The 11,663-nt window shown below is 42.9% G+C and overlaps 1 protein-coding gene across 17 annotated transcripts in view; it reads left to right on the top strand.

The window, feature by feature from the left end:
* NAV2 (neuron navigator 2) overlaps positions 1-11,663 on the top strand; it is a 425,654-nt gene that overhangs the window by 225,556 nt on the left and 188,435 nt on the right. The window contains exon 1 of one of the 17 annotated variants that reach the window (XM_083840328.1): positions 18-1,309. The exons of the other annotated variants lie outside the window; for them this stretch is intronic. Coding sequence (XP_083696454.1) covers positions 1,259-1,309 — 51 coding nt within the window. The 5' untranslated portion in view covers positions 18-1,258. Of the gene's footprint in view, positions 1-17; positions 1,310-11,663 lie in introns of those variants that run through there. 17 annotated transcript variants of the gene reach the window in all.

Here is an 11,663-nt window from a genome sequence, read left to right as displayed (position 1 = left end):
GGAGAGAGGGAGGGAAATGGGTGGCCTGGGGAATTGATTCAAACAAGTTTTTCCTTTTCTTTTTTTTTTTTTTCTTTCCCTGTGGTTCCCTACCATTCATTAGTGGCGCGGCAGAAGCAAAGCCACCCCCGAGTGCCCCGAGCACAGGCTGGGGCTGCGCTGGTGCCGCTGCCAGTGGGACAGGGCTCTCCTGTCCCTTGGCACTCCCCTGTCCGTCCATCCATGCATCCGTCTGTCACAGCACCCCAGCAAGAGGAGCAGGGTGAGCAGGCGCAGCCAAGCTGTCCCGGGGTGGTTTCGCAGGGCGTGCATGGGATGAAATAGGTGCGAGTCTTCCCTCGGAGCAGTGTCTGGTGGGCTGCTGCTGGGAGCAAGGTGCTTCAGGGGAACAGGCAGGGGGTTTCACAGGGGTGCAGGAGAAAACTGGATTGCTCTGGCTGTTGCATGCACCTCAAATACAGAAAAAATGATATAGTGTGGTATTTACTGCCATTCAGTACAGCTGTTAGGGATATTCGAAATGCTCTTACTAATCCCTTGAAATGCGACATCAATGCTCCTGAAGTTGATCTGTGATGTTCCACAGGTGGGATCAGTTCCAAGGCAGTATCTTCTTCTCTATTTCCCCCTTTCCCATGATGTAGTCCTTTCTAATCCAGCACGCCAGGTATAGGTGAAAATCCAGGTGGACGCAGCTGAGATTGCGCTAAATGCCAATAAAGCATGCCAGCTGTAGAAGCCGAGTTCTTACCAGTGTCAGGCTGTCACACGTAGGAGAAACCCCTTGAAATTTACTGCTGTGCTCTGGAGCGCGGCTCCTACCCTTCCTTTGCACTTAGACATCCCCCAGAGTGACGGCTCGCTCGGAACCCCGTGCGCTTCTCCTTCCGAAGCGTTGCTGCGAACAGCGCTGGCTTTTCAGCTTCCCTGCACGCTTCCTGCCCCGCTGCCCCCCCTTCTCCAGCTCTCCCAATCCCCCGGCCCCCTGCAGGGGTGGGTGCTAAGGGCGACCCTGCCGCAGGCGTGGGAACGGGGCTCGGCAGGGAGGCGCGTGCACACGTGGGGCTTCCTCTGCCCATGAGCAGCCTGAGGATGGCTGGCGAGCAGCGGCGAGGGCCAGGAGCAGCTGGCAGCAGCACCTAGCTGGGGTGCAGGGGCTGGACGTGTAGCCTGGGTGCCTGCCGTGGTTTGGCGTGCTGTGGTTTGGTGTGGCGTGGTGTGGCTCCAGCAGGTGCTCGGCCGGCAGCGGGCAGGGACAATGAGCGTGATGCTGTGGCGCTGGGAGCAGAACAACACGAGCATGAAGCTGGTAAGGATTTTGCAACAAAGCCTCGGGAAGCCTGATCGCACCGATTGATGGAAAAATGCCAGTTTCTATGGAGACGGCAGGCGTTTGTGCGGCACTTTTTTTTTTTTTTTTTCCTGCCCGGTTCCCGTTTGCAAACGGGAGCTTTTGTCCAGCTGAGGTAGCTCTCCTCATAAATAGTGAAATAGCGAAATAGGCGGGTTGATGCTTCTCTCCGAGTGGAACGCTGTTTTGCAATAAAGCCGAGCTGGACCTGTTACTCTTTAGTTCATCTTTTTGACTGCTTTAGGTTGTTTAGCCTGTTGTTTGATCTCTGTAGTTAAGCTCACTTATAAGTAGGAATAGAAATACAGATGGTGTGTGTAGCTCTCTCCTCACCTTTTTTTATTTATTGTCTTTTTCCATTTCCTCCTTGAAAACAGTTTTCTTTCTATCTTGCTTGAACAGTTTTATTGTCTGCCAACTGAGAGCATTTTGGGTTTTGTTAGCAAACAAAAGACCATTTTAATTTTAAATTCCTATTTGTTCTTCCCAGGAAGGTGAAAAACCTACTGTTCCCTGTAAGTAGAAAGTGCGTGCTTTCTCTTCCACCAGCATAAATGAGATCAGGAAACCCGTGTATCTGCCTGTCTGTTTGAATTACTGTCTGTACCAAGATTTAAACTCTGGTCAAAACTTAGAGAGCCTTCACGCAAGCAGCCTTTTCAAAAGCTATTTGATATAAAGAATATCAGGGCAGTGGCTGTCTGAGATAGCTTTAAATTTGCTTTCCCTATCTCTCTGGCAGATTATTTAAACAATGGAAATTGCAGTTCGATGCAGTTTTAATGTGAAAGATTTCTTTTCCTAAGAAGTTGGTAATCAAAGCCAAAGATTTGTTACAGGTCTAATCTGTTAGCCTTTGCTTGTGAAAACCAGGTGGTAGCCAAAGGTGCTCAGCACCTCTTAAAATCAGTTTTTGTGATCATAAAAATGTATAGTGCGTCTTGGAATTTAACAGCCTCTGTTTTCAAATACGTTCCTTGCAAGGGATGATGATGTGATGAACACATCTCATTTAAGGAGCGGTTTGTTCTTGGTAGAAAAATGGCTCCTCACACGGGATCGGACAGTTCCACATACTTCACGCGTGAGTACCTACCGGAGTAATGAATTTATGAGCCAGCAGTGAGAACAGTGCAGCTCGATGCAGGGGTTGCCCAGGCTTGGTGCCAGCTAAAGCCAGGTGTTCTGGGAATGGAGGTTACCGGGAGCCCCACCTCCCTTTTCAGATGCAGAGGAAGATCTCTTGAGGAAGCAACAAGAGCTATATGAGCACAAGTGTTTTTGAAAGAAGGTCTTTACATGCGCATTGGCTTTAAAACCACACGCAAATGGAATACAAACAGAACAAGTACCTGTAGGAAATGAGCATTTTAAATAAAGCGGAGAAAATGAGATGTGAGCTGAGAGAGAAAATAGCTGCTGGTGATGGAGTTGCCTTGGTCCAACCCCAGTATGGAGTGTAAAAAGTAATAATAATTAAAAAAAAAAAAAGGGTCATCAGCTAAATGAGTGTCAGAAAAAATAGGACAGTGCCCAATGGAACCAAGGGAAATGGCTTTGACATCTCAGAGTACCCAAAAAAAAGTTTTTGATCGGCAACAGCTCTGAGGTGGGACTGAAGACCAAGACAGTGCACGTCTGGCAGGAAACAAGGTGGGATGGGACACGCTTAGCTGTTTGTCATGGTACTTAGTTACACCTGAAATGTTGCCTTTTATAACAATCACTGAAACTGTACAGGCGTGTTGTTTGTCTGGCCATCAAGTTTTACCTGATGCCAAATACGCCATTCATTTATTGGATACGGAATTTATTAGAGCCATCTCTCTTTGGCGTGGTTCTTCAGAGGGCTTCAAAGTAATTCACAAGCAGTTTACTAAGTCTTAAAATGTTTCCACTGGAAACACTGAGTAACGCACAGGAGGGCGTTTGCTGTCGTGGTGGGCAGGAGCTGAGTCGCCCTCGCGCTGGGTTGGTGGCGGCCATGCTTTAGGCCGCAGCCGGCGAGGCCCTCGTGGGCCCCGGGGACCCCACAGAACTTTCTGGCCTCTGTTCTTCCTCGCTTCTCCCCAGTACTTTATCTCCCTCCCCCTGCCTTTTATCCGGCGAATTTTGTGGGAAAGAAGGGAAGGAAAAAGAAAGCACTGGGCAGCTCTCGTTTTGGGCGAGCTGGTGGTGGCTAGTATAGGATGTGTGTGTAACCAGCGGGCGGTCTTGTGGAGAGCTTGGGCAGTGACAGCAGAAATCACTTCGTGGTTCAGTGAGGAAGGCATTTTTTTTTCTTAATTGGAATATAGGGCTTTTTAGGGAGGGATGGATAAATCCCTTTGTCTGTTGCTGTCACACAGTCACTGAATACCAGGTCCTGCAAGAGTTATTCAGGTATGTTTGTGAAAATTAAATGTTGTCATTAAGCCTACAATGCAAAAACAGTCATCTAACTCTGCTTGAAACTCAGTATTGCTTATTCCTCCTCCAAAATTTTGCCTTTGACTAATTTTGGGGAGTGATAACCTAATTTCTATTGCACACAGATATGCGAACAATTTTATTTGTGTTGGTTTTCATTTTATGAAAAATGTGTCACAGAGATTCGGACATGTATTGCAGACGCATTTTTACTTGAAGCCGAGAAGACTTACTGTAAACTGCTTTGAAATAGAGCTTTAAAGGACTTGCAAGGCTCAGACAGGTCCAAACTCGGATAAGGTTAGTGAAAAATTGGGCTTGCCACTTCTGTAGGTGTAGAAAAGATTCTCAATAAACATGACATAAACAACATAGAGCAAATTGGGTACGAGTGTCTTCTGCAAAAGAGTCTTTAGTGCGACTGGCATAAGTCTGACTTTTTTTGGATTTTGGGGGCAGAGGGATGATGGGTTTGTATAATACTCAACTGCGCTGCAACATGCATGTGAGCGTTTTCCAGTCTCTAGAGGGACGCAGTTCACTCTGTACGCTCGTCCAGAGAGCTGGCCGCTGGGTTGCTTATGTTTGTGCTGGACTTTGCACCACTTTGCTGCTTTCCCGTTAGGTTTTCACGATGCCACCCTTCAACATTGAAGGGAACAATTTTAAGTGTTTGGAAACGAATTGTTCCAGAAATATTTACAAGTTGTTGCCATATTGGATATAGCTTTATAAACTATTTAGCTGAGGGTAAACCAACCAGACATAAGGCTGTATGTGAGTCGTGTCACATTCACAGCCAGCATTTCATTTCAGGCATTTTGTCTGTTAATTCAGCTTGGGAACCAAGTCGATGACATCTTCTGAAAGACAGAGAAGGCAAACAGCATTTTTGTTACAAAACACAAGTGTAACCAAGGCCTGGAGATTACTGTCTGATCTCCACTGAGTTTTTAAGAGTAACTTTGTCTATTTCAGTGATTTTTATAAACAGAATCATAAGATAATCCAGGTTGGAAGCGACCTCTGGAGGTGACCTAGGCCAACCCCTTGCTCAGAGTTAAGTTCATTGGGTTGTCGCTGTGGGCCTTATCCAGTTGACTTTGCCTAGCTCCAAAAATGCACAGACTCTGTTCCAGTGTTTTACCACTTGCGTTGTGAGATGTATTTGCCTTAAACCTACCCAGAATTTCCTTTGATACAACCTGTGATTCTTGCTTGTCCCCTACCCTGCAACTGTCTCCATTCACCCTCCCTAGTTATTTGTAGACAGTAACTTGAGCTCCCTCTAAGCCTCTTCTGGTTTATAGGTGGAACAAACCTGGCTCTTTCTCCTCCCATGAGTTTTCCTAGCTTCAGCGGTGTTTTTGTAACCTACCTAGAACTGACATCCAGTTCCTGCAAAGCTCAAGTCTTAATTCTGGCAAATCTTAAAATTTTACTTTTCACATTAAGTTAATCATCTGTTTGGGACAGTGGGGAAAAAAAACTGATAAAATGTTTATACAAATTGTTGTCATGATTTATCTTCCTACTATGAGCTTGCTTTTGTGATTGGATATATTCCCTGGGAAACCCTGATGAGTTTCTTGCCGGTCTTTGTAGAGCATATTGGTGTTATTTGTGAACATTCAGAAGGATAACCAAGACAGCTTTTTGCTGAATAGATTGTGCCCACTTTGAAGTTCTTCTGTCTCTCAGGATAACAAGGCTGGATTTTGGTAGCTTACTCCTCTTCATGGTAATTTACATGAGTAAGACAAGCATCATACCTGGGTTGATGCTGGGGTTCCTCATTCCTGAGCCTGTAAAACGAATGCTTCATTCTGATTTTCTTTCTGGTTTGCATCTGAGACTAGCAGAACAAAATTTCAACATCCAATATAAAGCCTTCCCCTCCTTTCTTTTCCTTTTTTTTTTTTGTTTAACCATTATGAGTCAGCTATACACCTTATGCAAACACTTCTTTTTACCGTAATCAAAACAAGAACTTGTCCCACTCCCTCTTTTATGGCTTTGAGAATTTGCAAGGGCTAATATATTGTTTTTGTGATGATTGAAGATTGCTGCAAAAAGCATGTGATCCTTTTTCTCTATGTGAGGTTTAAATTGTCCTGGTTTTGAGCAGCCCCCAGCCTTGAAGCATGGAAATATAACTTTGAAATCCGAGAAGGTTCCAGCCTTTTTACAAGCCCTAGAATTATATCAGTAGAAACAGTAACTAACTATCTGGCTATAACTGGCAGTAGATAACCTTTTCAATTTTTTTTTTTGTGTTGGGGTTTGGTTTTTCATGAGCCTGCAAGCAACGAGTGAATGAAACTGGTGTGTATGTTTGTCGTATCAACGAGATAAATCCTGGGTCTGACAAGGAATAATACCCCAGGATGAAGCCCATATTAAAAGTATTGTTTCTGTAGAAAGAATAGTCTAAACTGGATTGAAAAGTCACATTAGCGTCAGTAGGAGCTAGCATTTTAACATGAAACGTAAACAGTGGTGTTTTAAAAACAGTATTCAGATGAACTAACATTTGAGGTTCCTAGGATTTTGTTCTATGTAGCTTATTTTTAACATTTTTCTTTCTCTTAGGAAGTATTTTCTCAGTTGGGGTTGGGTTTGTGGGATGTATACAGGTGGAGAAAACTGAACAGAAGGCTGTTCAGCCTTCGCTGTTTGCCTCTGTTCTTTCTGCCTTTGATTTATAGTACTTGAATGGTATATACTGTTAAGGATATAGAATTCTGTATAGATTTTTTTTTTCCTCCCTGTAATCTTTCTCTGTTAAGATGTTAACATATTGAATAACATGAGAGAAGATAAATGTGCATGTGTTTTACATAAGGTTGTTAAATACAGACACCTGTATTTATGAACAGGACCAGATTCTTTTTTTTTTTTTTTTGTAGCAGGAAGCAACTTGTATTGGTGTGAATGTGCCTAAGTGTAAATCCAGTCAGAATCTCACCCCGTTGGAAAGACAATAAGAGCACTTTTTGCACCTGCATTTGCCCTAGCATCAGGGCTTGAGAGGAGGGAGGTTCCAAGAAGGGATGGCTTTCCCATCCTTGCCCTTGCAGAATTAAGGACTCTCAAAGGCAGGGACTGGGAGACGTGCTCCTGCTGAGGACCAGGAGGTGCTGGAAGGAGCTAGGCCATGTCTTCTTCACCTTCCCTCACGGCTGATGAAAAATGCCACTCCATGCTGGCTAGGTAAGAAGGAATGATGCTTCCTGCTCATCCAGTGTAGCTTGGCAGCCCTCCAAATGTGTGCTGAGGGTGAATGGTACCAACTTGACCAACATTCAAGTTTTTCAGAACTCAATGGGCTGTAAGTTGGGTAAAAGAGTGGATTTTTAAAAAATTGCTCTTGTAAAATTGTGACTTAATTCCAAGTCTTCCCTGTGAAGAAAGTGTTAAGAGCTTTATCGCTATGTATAAAATTTCTGTCCAGGTTAACACGTGGCTTCCCCTTCTATTAAATATTTTCTTTTAATGCTCTTATCTCAATGTGCCTTCTGGACTAATGTGTAGCGTACAGGAAAGAAAACACTTATTTGGAAGAAACATTTCATTCTGGAAGAGATTTTCAAGTGCTTAAGTTAAAAACTGCAACAGAAGAATTGACTGGGATGATGAGAGGTTTGAAAAGTTGTGATTTGATAGACCTATTTTTGCTAGCTGACTTAGCTATACTTTTCATTAAGTGAGGGAAAGAATCTCTGCAGTTCCATAAGCTTTTGCCAATGTATTAGTGACTTATAAGCAGTTTATTTGAATCGTGTCGCAGTATTATCTTGCAGCTGATAATTGACTTGATGTTGGAATTGGACCACAGCAAATCACAGAGCTTTTCCAAGTTGAAAAGTTTGGAACCTCATCCAGTTGATAGATGTCTAGATCAAAGGCTTAGTGTCTAGTATTCTACAAAGATTAAAATAAAAGCAAGGTATAATTCAGCATTTCATAGGTTGGGATACTTATGAAAGATACTATTGCATACAATCATACATTTCCCACCCATCTATTTAATCTGCGTTACAGAAATGTTCTTTTGACGCAAAAGCCTGTGAGTATGCAGCATGTTAAAAGGATATACGCATCTTTTTCCTGAGGAGGATCAGCTAAGAGATGGCAACACATCTGTGAACTGCAGTTGTCCTAACACTGTGAATAAGGCAGGTTTGTTCTGAAGAGGTAATGTAGTGAAACTGCCAGGAGGCAGAAGAAACGTTGTACAGAATATTATACGCAATTGTGCTATTGCTCATGAAAGATCAATTCAAAGAAACAAGGTCCATTGGGTTGACCAAGAGAAAGAACAACCTGTTTCGTTGTCTGTTTTAACCAGTTTGGGTTGCAAGGGACCTTAAAGATCATCAAGTTCCAGCCCCCCTGCCTTGGCATCTGATTATTCTCTGTAAAAACATGAAAATAGAGCAGAGTGTTTCAAATCAAACCAAGGAGGTACCGAAGCAGCCTATCTCCCAAAGAAATGGGGGTAAACTTCAACATACCTTTTGGGAGAGGCTTTGATTGTTTTATCTCAGTAGCTCTATCGTATAGTTAGTTAAATTGCTAGATTCAGTGCCCAAAGGGTACTTTGCAGACTGTGCTCCTCTTTATCTCCAGGAGCATTGGATTTGTAACTGCAACGTGTGCATGTACTGGGGCTCGCAGGGAGGGAGCGAACTTAATTCATGGCAGCCCGTATGCTTTGCGGCTGGCCAGGGTCAACCCACCGTGATGTGTATTTGTTTTATACAGTATGTAGGTATCTAAGTACTATATAATTCTGCTTAATACATCTTCATATATTTTACACTTATCTAAGAAGGAGTTGATGTCATCGCAGAACTCAGAGAAAATCCAGAAGACAAATTTAACAACATGTAAATGGTTTAATGTGCGTAACATACAGCTTGTAAAGAACAGTTGTATCACATTTCATTGCAGGTATCATAAAAAAAATCACATAAGGAACTTTAGAAGTGCAAATCTAAAAATGTAAGTAGGTGCTACACATTGCCTAGTTTAGGCTTTTTGAAATATTCCAGAATAATCTGTTTCTCTACCTTAATTTAGAATTCAAATGTAGACATTTGAGCCTCATTTAATTCTCTTCTGTGATTATAGCAGTAGACAGAGACTGGAAAGGGAATTGAGGTTGGCTATCCTTCTGATACCCTTCCTGTTCTGGTACAGGATGCCTTTTGGGAATGCAACCTGATTTTCATTTACTTACTTCTGTCCCTCACGGGACATCGAGGGAGGATGAAAAATTATATATGCTGTTTTAAAAACCTTACTATGTCTTTTACTCCCAGTGGCGTGTGTTTTTGTGCTAACTCTTCTTTATTGTAGAACACAGAGGGATAGATGCAGATGGTGGGTATATGATAGGATGCAAGATGGAGTGATTTTATTTTTTAATCATTGTCGGACTTGACAGGTGCAACCTACTGATTAATGTAATGTTGTTGTCATGTTCATAGATGTGAAGCCTTAAAACTAATTGGTTTGCATTCTCTTGCTGTTTGTGGTAGGCTGTCCCAAAGTTTTCCTCCAGCATTATCATTTGCTTTGACATATACACAGCCTATTCATTTGTGGCATTTTTGCTAGCATGTCTGCTAGCTGTTCCGCTCCTCTTCCACGGCATTCCCAGCCAAGGAACATCTTACAGTGTGATTTTTAAATAATCCGAATTCCTAGTCATCTTTTGCAAGACAGTTTCTTAATTTCCCAACTCCTTTTCTGTACCATTTCTAAACTGAATGTTCTTTGTTAAATACTGATGACCAGAAGTGTTTGAGATTTTTCAGGTGAAGTCTTACTAGTACATTGTACAAGACCTGTAGTACTTATTAATTTTCCTTAAAAATCTGTCTATAAATAAGCATTCAGTCTCCCTGTCAGTGAGTGCTTGCATTTTTTTTATCAGATAGTTCATGATTAGGGTCATTATGGTGAGACAGACTGCTCAGATGTTTCCTGTGCTCCCTTTCAGTCTGAAAAGTCTTACTTCAAGTAATTCAAGCCATTCCCTTCCAGTGTGCATTCTGGCCTATTTATTGTCATTACGAATCTGCTTATTAATTTTGAAACATGCCCAGTTTTATTTGGAAAACATAAAAAATTCCTTAAAGGTTATCTGTGCAGTTACCACATTTTATTATCACGATCGCAATCCTGTTATCCATTGAAAATAAGCCTATGTAACTTCTGTTCATTAGTTTCCTAGGGTAATTACTGTGAAAGTGAAGGATGGCAGTGATTTTGGTGAGGGAGGGCATTGTGTTGTGCTTCAAAGAGACTTCTGAAATAAGTGTATCTTCGCCGTACCTTTCTTTTATCTTTTTAATCAGAATCTTTTAAAGGAAGTAGTGGAGAGCTTCAAAAGCACTGTTGAGAATTTGATTTCAATTAGCTGAGAGGGTTTCCTGGTTCTAGCATCTTGCCGTCATGCCGGTGTTGTAAGGTGTTAGATGATCATCTGCCAAACAGTTGGGCACTGTAAAGCAAGCTGGTGTTCTCTTCTGTGCTTCTCCATGGCAGCCATTCAGGGATTCACCAGATTGTTTTTGAGGGTTGTTTACATTTTAAGTAAATAATATTTTTGTATTTTTTTTAATGACCAAAATTCATGTAAGTAATCAAGGCGCAGAATCAGACTACCACCAGACTCAATACAGATTATACATGACATCAGCATTTTCAAAAAATGTCCTGAATTCTGGTGCATTTTGGCAGAGGCTTCCAAAACTATGCAGTTGCTGCCTTGTTCTTCTGAGCTCTAATGCATATTTTAGAGTTTTGAAGGCATAAATTTTTATTGTTCGGTTTTGGTTTAAGACATTTTGGTTGGAAGTTTACATTAGAAGATCTCCAATACAGGATATCAGGATTTCTAAGGATGAGATGTCTGGGCAGTTAGTCTATTCTGCTCTTCAGCAAAATCATTTTATTTTCATGACTAAGTGTGGATTTGGAAGGGAAATTTTGGTCATTTTGAGAAACATTATTTAGCTCTTGTCTAGATTCAGCCACTGAGATCACAACCAGGTTGTACAAGGTACCACTGCAACATCAAGTGCCAGCTCTTGTCCTGGAGCCATCTAGTACAACTGTGTCTAAGAAGTATTACCTACATAAGACTGGGGTGGGAGGGGTGACAGGCTCAGAGAAATGAAGAGACTCACCCTGGGCTGCAAACTCTTATTTTCAAGGAATAAGAGGAAATAGTACACCTGCCATTCTGGGCAGCTCGCTGTCTGATGCAGATAGGGTTCTTTTCTTACGGGTGTCACTTCAACAACCTGTATTAAAAATATTGAAATTCCTGCCTGGTTTGCTTTTTCCTTTGTTGAGAGAGAAGGAACATACGCAGTGAGGTGCCCCGTCCTGGATCAGCAAGCCATGGCAATCTCCGTCCCGAGGTATCCTGCAGTTAACTGATTAACGGCAGCCTGGAGAGAAAGCTGTCAGCCTTCCTGCCTCCTTAACATGTTTGTGTTGCATGGTACTTGGTTTTTCTGTGCTGGAGTTGCCTTTAGCAGGATCCAGTCCTGTTTCCGCAGAGGTCTATATCAAGGTTTCCGCGCTGAGGAAGGAACACATCTGCTGCAGGGGGAGGCCTGCGGTGACATGGGTGTCAATGGGATGGTCCGAAACCTTTGGCTTTGGAGAAGCAAGCTTAAAGGTGCTTTTAAGCCCGACACGGCAGGGTCACTTTGGGAGCCACCTGTAGAGCTAAGCCCAGATAATCTCTCAGGAGAGCCGTGAGCCCTGCGGAGAGCTGCTGTTCCCGTGTGCCCGCGCTCACCTCCTGCCTCGGGCTCTGAGGTGCGCCGTGTGTGTGACTCAGTCATGGCCGCGTGGGCCGAGGGACGGTGGCTGCTTC

Source organism: Anser anser (assembly GCF_964211835.1).
Source record: "Anser anser genome assembly, chromosome: 5".
NCBI classification, from domain to species: Eukaryota; Metazoa; Chordata; class Aves; order Anseriformes; family Anatidae; genus Anser; species Anser anser.
The sequence above is the reverse complement of the archived record's forward strand: the minus strand, read 5'-3'. Positions and strand labels throughout refer to the sequence as shown.